The sequence below is a fragment of the Miscanthus floridulus genome, chromosome 7, assembly GCF_019320115.1.
Source record: "Miscanthus floridulus cultivar M001 chromosome 7, ASM1932011v1, whole genome shotgun sequence".
Classification (NCBI taxonomy): Eukaryota; Viridiplantae; Streptophyta; class Magnoliopsida; order Poales; family Poaceae; genus Miscanthus; species Miscanthus floridulus.
In genome coordinates, this window is record NC_089586.1 from 20,990,197 (window position 1) to 21,001,587 (window position 11,391).

The 11,391-nt window shown below is 50.5% G+C and overlaps 1 protein-coding gene across 1 annotated transcript; it reads right to left on the reverse strand.

The window, feature by feature from the left end:
* Positions 1–3,330: 3,330 nt before the first annotated feature.
* Positions 3,331–10,450, reverse strand: LOC136465194 (uncharacterized). The gene is made up of 2 exons (XM_066464030.1): positions 10,283–10,450; positions 3,331–3,768 (listed from the first exon to the last, which is right to left on the reverse strand). Exons 1-2 carry the CDS (start codon positions 10,448–10,450, stop codon positions 3,331–3,333), a joined length of 606 nt encoding a protein of 201 aa, XP_066320127.1.
* Positions 10,451–11,391: the final 941 nt, after the last annotated feature.

The following is an 11,391-nucleotide window of genomic DNA, read 5'->3' on the forward strand; positions in this document are numbered from 1 at the left end:
ATTAGATCTCAGATTCAGATCTGGAACTACCAGAGGACAGCTTGGTCCTTGGCCTCTTGGATTGAATGGAAAATACAATTGCCTATTTTTACAATGACACTCCATTGCCCTTTATAGGTAAAGGGGACTCCCACTTGCTACAGCATATTCCAACCACTAAAGTGGATACTGAGCATATTCCTAACACTAGGCTTAGAAGCCAAGGAAAGTAAAAAGTGCAGGAAAAGTAAGATACAATTGCTTTGGCATTAGGCTTATCTATCAATTTCCCCCTAAGCCTTGTGTCGAGCACTAGAGGTGATCTGCTATAGCCCAATCCTCTCCCTCATCTCCTAGAACTTGGACTTCCCCAACGACTTGGTGAGAATGTCAGCCAGCTGATCGGTGGTAGCAATATGGCCGGCCTTGATGCTTTTGTCCTTCAAGCAATCTCTAATGAAGTGGTACTTGATGCGGATGTGCTTGCTTTTTTCATGGAAGACAGGGTTCTTGGCCAGAGCTAGAGCAGACTTGCTGTCCACCTTCAGCTCAACCACATCCACCTTCCTGCCAAGGAGCTCTGCCAGCATCCTTGACAACCACAATGCATGTGTTGCGACAGTGGTGGTGGTGATGTACTCTGCTTCATAGCTTGAGAGCACCACCACCTTCTGCTTGAGGGACTACCAGCTGACCAAACAATCATCGAGGAAGAACATCATCCCGGTTGTGCTCTTGCTGGTATCCACATCGTCGGCGAGGTCATTGTCACAGTAGCCGATGAACCGCGCTATGCCGGGGCCCTTCCATAGTGAAGACCGTAGTCAAGGGTGCCCGCCACATAGCGTAGGATTCGCTTGATGGCCTGCAGATGCTCTATCGTCGGTCGCTCCATGAACCGGCTCATGTACCCGACGGCGAACGCGATGTCCGGCAGGGTATGGACCAGGTAGTGCAAGCTCCCAATCAGCCGCCGGTAATGGGTTGGATCGATCTCCTCCACCATGCTCTCCTAACTTAGTTTGAGCTTCTCCTCCATCGAGGTGTGGGCTGGATTGTAGTCTATTATGTCGCCGAGCTTGAGGATGTGCTTGGCGTAGTGGGTTTAGCAGAGGACGATCCTAGTGGCATCCTAGTGTACTTCGATGCCGAGGTAGAAGCAGAGGAGGCCAAGGTCACTCATGTCGAACGCCTTCTTCATCTGCACCTTTAACACCTCCACCTTCTGCTCTTTAGCGCCGGTGATGATGAGGTCTTCGACATAGACGCCGACCAGTAGAACGTTGTGTCCGTTGCCCCGCCGGTACACCGCCGCCTCATGCGCGCTCTACTTGAAGCCCATCTTCTTGAGTATGGCATCGAGCTTCACATTCTAGGCATGCGGTGCCTGACGTAGGCCATAGAGTGCCTTGTGTAGGCGGTACACCTTCCCCTCTTCTCCAACGATGGCGTAGCCAGGTGGCTGGCGCACGTAGACCTCCTCCTTAAGATCGCCATTGAAGAAGGCGGACTTCACGTCCATGTGGTTGACTTGCCACCCCTCTTGAGCTGCCAGCATAAGGAGGATACAGACTGACTCTGTGCGTGCCACAGGGGTGAAGGAGTCATCATAGTCGATCCCCTCCTGCTAAATGAAGCCGCACGCCACCAGCCATGCCTTGTGCTTGATCACCGCGCCCAACTCATCCTTCTTAAGCTTGAACACCCACTTCAGGGTGATAGGGCGGTAGCTGTCAGGCAGTGGCACTAGCTCCTAGGTGTGGTTCTACTCGATGGACTTGAGCTCCTGCTCCATCACCGCCCACCATGCTAGATCACCCTGCGCCTCAGCAAAGTGGTCGGCTCACCAGCATGCATCAGATAAAGCTAGGTGAAGAGCCTCTCAGGCTAGTCTGGTGAAGACTGGTTGCCGAGGATGCTTGCCACAGTGTGGTATCGCAGAGGTTCATTATCATAGAGACGTCCAGGTGGTCTTCCTCGTCCTCCAACGACATGGTGTACTTGACCTCCTACCGCCCTGCGTGCGCTGGTGGCACAGCGGGTGAGGTAGAAGACGCCGAGGAGGTCAGCTGGTATGCTAGAGAGATCGGCTGCGATGATGTAAAGGTTGGAGAGGTCGGCTGCAGTGCTAGAGAGGTCAGAGCTGCTACCGATGGACTGCCGACCACTGCCTATGGGCTGCTGAGCTCCCCCAAATTTGGTGATGGCAAATGAGGCAGAGTTGGTGAAGAGGTCGGTGCTGGTGATGAAGACCCATATGTCGATGAAGATGCACCTTGTGCTTCCTCAGAACCTCTAGCCCATGCGTACTCGATGGTGAAGTCACGAAGCATGGTTGTCGACCCATCATCCATCGCCTTATCCCATGCCTAGCCGTGTCCTTTATCGAACATGACGTCATGCGCCACGTGCATGCACCGTGTCGCTAGGTCAAGCATGCGGTAGGCCTTAGCCCCCTCTACATAGTCGATAAAGAACCCTAGCAAGCAGCAATCATCGAGCTTGCCAACATGGTTTAGCTCCTTAACGAAGGCAAGACAACTGAGGATGCACAAATAGATGACCACTGGCTTGCGCCCATGCCAGGTCTCATACGACGTCTTGCCATTGAGCACACTAGTCAGAGAGCAGTTGAGCAGGTGTACGATGGTCATCATGGCCTCTCCATAGTAGACCACCGGCATGCCATGCTATTTGAGGAGCGCGTGCCGCTGCCACCACCGTCTGATTGCGGTGCTCGACCACGCTATTCTGCTGCTGTGAGTAGGGCGCGGAGTACTGGCACTGAATCCCTTTGTCGGTCCAATACACTGTGAACTCCGCTGCCATGAATTCACCGTTGTTGTCCATGCGAAGCACCCAAAGCTTGCGGTCGCACTCCTTCTCCATGGTTGTCTAGTGGCACTTGATGGCGTCCACAACTACCGCCTTGGAATCAAGCAGCATGGCCCACATATAGCGGGTGGCATCATCGACGAGCAGTAGGAGGTAGCATCGACCTCCAGGAGTGGCCAATGACACTAGACCATAGAGGTCGCCGTGCACCAGCTCAAGCTACTCGGTGGCGCGGTAGGAGGCTTGATGCAGGAAGGGCCGATGCTTTAGCTTGGTCACCACACAGGTGTCGTAGAGCTGATCGACGTGGTCGACATAGGGTATGCCATGAACCATCTCCTTCTTGCTGAGCTACTTTAGGGCTTCGAAGTGAAGGTACCCGAAGTGCTCGTGCCAGCACCATGCCTCATCATCCTGGGGCACGGCAAGGCAGAAGGGGTGCGCCACCTGTACATGGAGCACATAAAGGCGGTTGCTTCCTCGATTCACCTTGGCGAGAAGACGACGACCTCTATCCTAGATGCGCATCATGCCATCCTCAATCTCCACCCATGAGCCATTCTTGTCTAGCTGCCCGATACTGATGATGGAGTTCTTTAAGGCCAAGATGTAGTACACCCCGGTGAGAAGATGGTGCTCCCACGTCTTGGCCTTGAAGATGACTGAGCCGACGCCCTTGATCTCGAACTTGATGGAGCCCTTCACGCCGGAGTCTAGGTCGGAGAAGAACTCATATCGACCAGTCATGTGGTGCGTCGCACCGGTGTCGAGGTACCAACCGTCGATCTTGTCATTAGCGGCACCTTTGTCGAGGAAGGCATAGGTGCACGGTTCATCAAGGTGGAGCTCGGCGGAGCCAGCCGACCTAGAAAGCGGAAAGCTTGGACCTTTCACCCCCTCCCCTATGTCTTGTTGCAGCTCGATGCACCCGTGCACCAGGAACAGGGTGGCATCCTGGTCTTCTGCTTACGTGATGTGAGCCTGCCCACCATGGTGTGGAGGAAGGCGGCAGTCCTTGGCCTAGTGGCTAGTCCTACCATAGTTGTTGCAAGTTTAATCCTAGGTCGCCTTGCGCTCGCCGGTGGCACCGCCATCAGCGCCGACCTAGCCCTAGGGTCCCTTCTCATCCTTGTCACCACGTGGCCACCGGCGATGCTCCTTAGAGCCGGACATACTAGATCCTTCCTTCTTCTTCTTCTTCTTATCGAAGGCGCGCCACTGCTCCATCATGTACAGTAGCTCGCCTCTAGTGGCGCTTGGTTTGTTGTGAGGCCCCTCCTCGTGGTCTTGCACTATAGCACCCTCGGTGTTACGCTCTAAACAAATTACTAAACCATGTCATGAGCATCATGTTACGTGATAGTGCATTTGATGGAATGAATAGATGAAGTATTGCAACCTAAAATGATCAATAAAAATATTAAATGAGAAGCTATTACACAACTCATGTATATCAAGTAGGGTTTAAAACCAATTTTTATTGAACAAAAATACTATAGAATATATATGTGGCACTTAAATAGAATTTGGAATATGAACTTTGTAGATGATAATGAAATACTTGTTGTGGAAAAATAACATTACTAGCCAACATTTCTAATAGCCTAAAATGGAACTTGAAATCAAATTCAGCTCAAGGACTTAGAAGAATTTAAGTATATATAAGCAGCAAGACAGTGCAATGTTTGGTTATTTATTTTGTGAAATCGAGTTAGGAGGTGGTGTCTTGTTTTAGCTCGGGTTGGTAGCCTCATGTGCCATCTTGAGCATGATGAAGATGGTTTAGGTCCAAAAGCATCCATTTAGTTGTTATATGTGCTTTAAAATGCGTGCACGACATGTTCTCGGCCTAACTCGCCAGGTGGACACGGTCATCCAGCTCGGGCGCTTGGCATCGCCGCATTGGTCGTGCGTGCGTGCGCTGCCATGCATGTCTGGCCATGGCTGCCTCTAGCCTGGCTGTGGCTAGGCTATCGCTGGCCCGCCGCTAGCCTCGCCACGTGGAGCTACTGCTGCCGCCTGCCCCGCCCTGCGCCACGACGAAGCCACTGCGGTGCCGTCACCTCGTTGTCGTATCCGCGCACTGCTACCCTGCCTTGCTTTGCCGCTACCAACGCCACCGCGACGTCATGCTGCACTGCTGTCGCTCGCTCTACCACCGCGAGCACGTTGAAAGGTCCTAATATGGCTAGAGGGGGTGAATAGCCTATTTAAAAATCTATAAACCAACTACAACAATTTGATTAGTATGACAAATAGCGAAAATCAAACTTGCTCTAACTCTACAAGGGTTGCAAGCCACCTATCTAACAATTCTAGTTGCTGTGATCACTAGACACATAATTTACTAAGTCACTACTCACTAAGAGCTCTCACACTTGCTACACTAAATAGCTCCACTAGATGAACTTAAGCTACAAAGCAAGCTCTCAATTCTAGCTACACTAAAGAGCTTGCTACAACTAGTTTATGGGAATGTAAATGAGTAAGTAAGGTGATTATACCATGGCGTAGAGGAGTGAACCAATCACAAGTTGAATACTAATTCAATCATCGGGAGAATACCAAAGGGCAAGAGACAACCAATTTTTCTCCCGAGGTTCACGTGCTTGCTGGCACGCTAGTCCCTATTGTGTCGACCAACACTTGGTGGTTCGGCGGCTAAGAGGTGTTGCACGAACCTCGTCCACACAATTGGACACCGCAAGAACCTACCCACAAGTGAGGTAACTCAATGACACGAGCAATCTACTAGAGTTACCTTTTGGTGCTCGACTGGGGAAGGCACAATACCCCTCACAATCACCAGGAGATGGCCACGAACAATCACCAACTCGTGCCAATCCTCCTCCGCTACTCCAAGCCATCTAGGTGGCGGCAACCACCAAGAGCAACAAGCGAATCCGGCAGCAAAACACGAACACCAAGTGCCTCTAGATGCAATCACTCAAGCAATACACTTGGATTCTCTCCCAATCTCACAAAAAATGAAGAATCAATGATGAAGATGAGTGGGAGGGCTTTGGCTAAGCTCATAAGGTTGTTATGTTAATGTAAATGGCCAAGAGAGTGAGCTTGAGCTGGCCAATGGGCTTTAAATAGAGAGCCCCCATAAATAGAGTCGTTGGCTCTCTGTTCACTAAAAAAACGAGGCGACCGGATGCGCCGGTCAGATCGACCAGACGCAGGACCCCAGTGTCCAGTCGAGCAATGCATGCCATGTGGCCCCTACTTCAAATGTTGATCGCCCGATCTCAATGATCATTAGTGCACTTAAGTTGTGACCGGACACAAGACCTCAGCGTCTGGTCACTTCTAGTAAGGTTCCAGTCGTGACCGGACGCGTCCGGCCATGCCCGACCGGACTCACCCAACGACTGATCACTTACCCTCTTCTCTGTGCACCGCAACATCAGCAGGACTGGACACTAAACAGTGTTTCGGTCTCCTATGTCTGATCATAGGCCGAGAGTACCACTTTCTTTTATAATTGATCGGATGCTGCTCTCTAGAGTCCGGTCAGTCTCTGCTAACTAACCGATGCCTTGGTTTAGCCACTGGACCCATCCGGTCCCATGAGAATAGCGTCCGGTGCACTCTGTGAAACCCTATTTTTCTGTACAGGGCGCCGGTGGCACCGTCGAACACTCCGCCGATGAAGTTTCAAACCCTTGCTCCCAAGTGCTAAACACAATGTGTATCACCTTTGTGCATGTGTGTTATCATATTTTCACAAATATTTTCAAGGATGTTAGCTTTCCTCTAGATCCTAAATGCATATGCAAAGAGTTAGAGCATCTAGTGGCACTTTGATAACCGCATTTCGATATGAGTTTCACCCCTCTTAATAGTACGGTTATCCATCCTAAATGTGATCACACTCTCTAAGTGTCTCAATCACTAAACCAAAAAGCTCCTAACAATTTCACCTTTGCCTTGAGCTTTTTGTTTTTCTCTTACTTCTTTTCCAAGTCCAAGCACTTGATCATCACCATGGTATCACCATCATCAAGCCACAATCTTCATTTGCTTCACCACTTGGAGTAGTGCTACCTATCTCATAATCACTTTGATAAACTAGGTTAGCACTTAGGGTTTCATCAATTTACCAAAATCAAACTTGAGCTTTCACACGTGGGCTATCCTACCGCACCGCCGACCCACCCTGTGCCGCGACATAGCCGTTGTAGGTTCCATTGCCTCACTGTCACTTCCGTGCCTTCCTCTGCTCCCCTACCCCACTATTGGCCTAGTTTGGTGCTCGCCGCAGCCACGTGCACGTGGTAGAGCTCACTGTCACCTTGCCATTATGGCACTACGGTCGCACAGGCCATGCCGGTCATGGACATGTGTGTTTGTCCTTAGCGCCTGCACGTGGGCCTCCACGATCACGCCAACCGCATCTCGCCAAGGTGAGGCCGAGCCGAGCCCACCTGCCATGCCCCGTCTCTCTCTTTCTCTCTTTCTCCCTCTGCTGCTACCGTCGAGCCGTGCCATCAAATTATCTAACGAACAATCACCTCTATTTAATTTAGTGCATCCACGGTTTCAACATCACATCCTCTCGCTGCCTGACCCCACCCAGCCCCGAACCATGCAAGGCCAAGCTCTAATTTGGAGTTTTTCCCGTAGTCGTGTCATTAAGGCCACGCTCGGCCATGGTCGAAGGCAGCCCTCCTACCGCCAATCCTGAACCAATTTACCTACACCACTAGCATCGCCTTGACTCCCTCTTCACCATACGTGCCTTAGCCGAACCGCTACCACCTCCCCATCATCGCTGACGCGACCGTGCCATTGTGGTGCACCACCGCACGGCTCAGCCACACGTGGCCAGCCCTTCTCCATCACCCTTTTCTCCAACCGTCACCTCGGCAAGGTCTATGGTAGTCTACTGATGCTCACTCGCTAGCCGGTTAGGTCCTTAGGTGCCCTGGTTCACTAGAGCAGTCGCGTCACCATCATGGATGGTCGTGCACCGCCATAGCTCGCTCTAGTGCATGCCGCCACCCCGTGTTGCTGCTCGGTGTCGGTGGTTGGACCATAGTTGAGTGTCGGCCTGACCGATGAGCCAGTGCGGGTCTCTGGTGGCCGGCGTGACCACCCCATGCCATCGCTCATCGCGCCGCCGGGCATGGGTTAGCCGAGGGTGCGCGCGGGGGAATTCTAGGAAAGCCAAGGGGTTAAGTGAGAAGTCTTGTGAGAAGGGAAAATAGCGTTAGGACTTAGTTGTAATTCGAGAGAAGTGCGATGTCTATTTTGCAAAAGTGCCAGCGTGCGCGTGATTCCCCTGCCGTGGACCGTCTCGTGCGTGGGCCAGTGTCGCGTGGGCCGCTTCAGCGGGCCCCTACCCACGCGCGCTGGGTCACGCGGGCCACGGCGTGTGGGCCGCACGTAGAGATTCGGTTTTCGTTTTCATAAGGAATTAGAAATAGTTTTCTAATTTAATTTCTGAGTTGATATTTGGTAATTAATATAAAATCATGTAGGTGTCCAAAAATTGTGAAACAAATTTTGTTAGGCTCCTAAAATTGTGCTCTATCTGTTGGTGTATTTAGTTCATGTTTATATGTGTTGACATTAGGGGCTATTAAATCATTTGCGGATGCTTAATAATATTAAGTTAATTATTGTAGGAATTTTTTTGGTAAATTGGTGATAGCTTTAGTCCTAAAATTTTTATAGTAGCTTCATTGTATTGTTATGTGCTCACTGTAATTTTTGTAGCTTTAGAAGAGACTAAGCATTAGGGTAGTTAAACACTATTTGTTTCAATATACATTAAATCATCAATAGAAATAAAGATATATCCTTCATTTGTAAAGCTAGGTGTTTGTTAGTTGAACCCAACACTTTGCTTCGTAAAGATGATAGTTAGCTTAGTACCTTGGTCATTAGAGCTAGCTTAGTAGCTTAGTGTGCGTATTCTTAGTGTAAGAGTTGTTGTTGCCTAAATGCTAAGTGTTGCATCATCATCACATGCATGCAGAGAATGAGTTGGCGGAGATCATGACCACCAGTGATTATGAGTTCGAGGAGATCGTCGAGGAGTACGAGGAGGAGATTCTCGTGTAGGAGGAGGTCTTGGAGCCACAACTATCTGACTCAGCTGACACCGCGCCTGCCCAAGGCAAGCTCCGGTGCATAACATCTATTTTATAATTCACCGTATATATATGAGTTGTGCATTTATGTTACAGGAATTTTATGAAAACCACATGCATAGATATACCTGTCCTAAGAGTCTTACTAGTGTAGGTTTAAGTAGATGCTATGCTTAGGCCATCGGTAGCGTGAGTAACCTATCGTTGCTCACAATAGGTGATTATTATAATTAGTCTCATGATAAAATGATGAAAGGGAAATGGAGACCGGGCAGGGATATGGTATAGGTTTTGGTGGGTGTAACAGGTTGTGCCCCGTGGCCAACGGGACTTAGCTTGGTTACACTGTTTTCCTTGTTCGTGTCGATTAAGAACCGTCTGTTGTTGTGGATGGTAGTTAGGTCACAGACTTATTACGCTGAGCACATACTTGCTTATGGGAGCGGGAAGGCTCATTATGCTCTTGTCGTGGGTTCCGGCTCTTTTCGGACCGACTGATTGGAGGCGGAGAAAGGTGGAGGTCTAAGCACCATATTGAGACCGGGTCTCAAGTGTGGGGGCTTGGAGTCCAAGTTTGGACGGGGACCTGGACCCTGTGATAGGAGTGGAATGGGTTGGTCTTGTTTGTGTCTAGGGTACAACCAGGACGTGTGTTTTGGGGTACCCATCTAGGATACATTGGTTTGTGAATCGTCATTTTCGTGAGACGGTACGACTTGGCTATGGTCTAGCAATATAGTAAGAACTGAAAGATGAAAGATGGTGAAATGGTTCTGGTTGCTTAACCCTTGCTTGAAAGTAGAACATGTGCTTACCTAGAATGGTTAGCTAATGAAATAATCATGACTGCTAATAAAACTTGATTGTAAGGATGAACTATTAGTAATGCTTTCCACAAACAAAAAAACAGTAAATCCATATTGCCTATCATATCCTTAAGAGTCGGGAAATTATTCTCACTAGTCGGGTAAGTCTTGCGAGTATATTGTATACTTAGGGTTTATTTTACCCCTGTTGTAGGTGCAGCTTGAGGAGTAGCTCTTGTGTGGAGGATTCTTCTGGTGGGCACAGACGGATCCTTGTATCATTTTCGCTAGATGTTTATTTTTATTCCGCTATTTAATTATCGCACTCTAAACTCTGGTATTGTAATAAATAATTTCCAAGAACTCTTGTTGTATGAAATGGACTAAGTGTTGTAAGCTCGTACTCATTATTGGATCCTGGCGGTAAAACGTGGATTGTTTCGAGTTCTCCCTTAGGGTGGGCTCGACGGAACTGTCTGATATAGCTAACTTTCAGGGTGCTTAGTGTCTAGTGAAAGACGAGCACATCTGAAAGCGTGTTATTTCGGATGGTTCTACCACATGCACCGCCTTGAGCCTCCCGGACACATCCTCGACAGTGAGCTGCTCGAAGTCGAGGAGCGTCTCGATCGGCATGACGATCTGCGCGCACTTCCTCGACATGCAGCGGAGGGATTTCTCCAACGTGCGCTCCTCCGTGAGGTCGATGTCGCCGTTGCGCGCCATCTGCTCCATCAGATTGGTAAAATGAAGGGCAAAGTCCTTGACTTGCTCACCAGGCTGAAAGGCGAGGCCTTCCCCCTCGGAGGCGCTGCAACGTCGCCCGGCGCACAAGATCTTCGCCGATGCGTGCCGCGGCGATCGATTCCCACATCAGTTTTGCCGTAGCCTTGTTGGCGAGGGAGGCGCCGAGCTCGGTGGGGACGGCGACGCACAACGCCTCCGGTGCCCAGCGATCGTCATTGTAGTCGACGCCGCCAACGTGAACCACCTCCCACAGCCGCCGGGCCTGCAGCTTGACCTTCATCAGCAGGCTCCACTCGTGGTAGTTCGACTTTGTGAGCATCGGCCAGGGCGTTCCTGCTCTGGAGTCGCGGTAGACCGTTTGCAGCACCGGGAAGCGGCCGCGCCGACCACGACGCCGCTTTGGTGACGGTGACTGGCGGCGGCGCCCGACCGGGCTACGCGATCCTCTAGCTGGCTCCGGCTCCCGCTCCGTCTCGGCACACAGTGCTGCCTGGGCCACAGCCGCCGCCTGCCTAGCCGTCTCGGCCGCCACCGCCGCCGCCGCCTCTGCGGCAGCAAGACGTGTCGCGCGATCATCGGCTCTGACACCTGCGGTGGCGCGTGCTCTCGCGATCTGACGTATGGTGGACATGGTCCTCGCTCACTCAAGAACCCTCTCGGCTCTAACACCAGATTGTTGGCCCGAGTGGATCACAGATTCAGATCTGAAACTACCAGAGGGCAGTTTGTCTCTTGGCCGCTTGGATTGAATGGAAAATGCAATGGCCTATTTTTACAATGACACTCCCTTACCTTTTATAAGCAAAGGGGACTCCCACTTACTACAGCATATTTCAACTACTAAAGTGGATGCTGAGTATATTCTTAACACTAGGCTTGGAAGCTAAGAAAAATAAAAAATACAGAAAAAATAAGATACA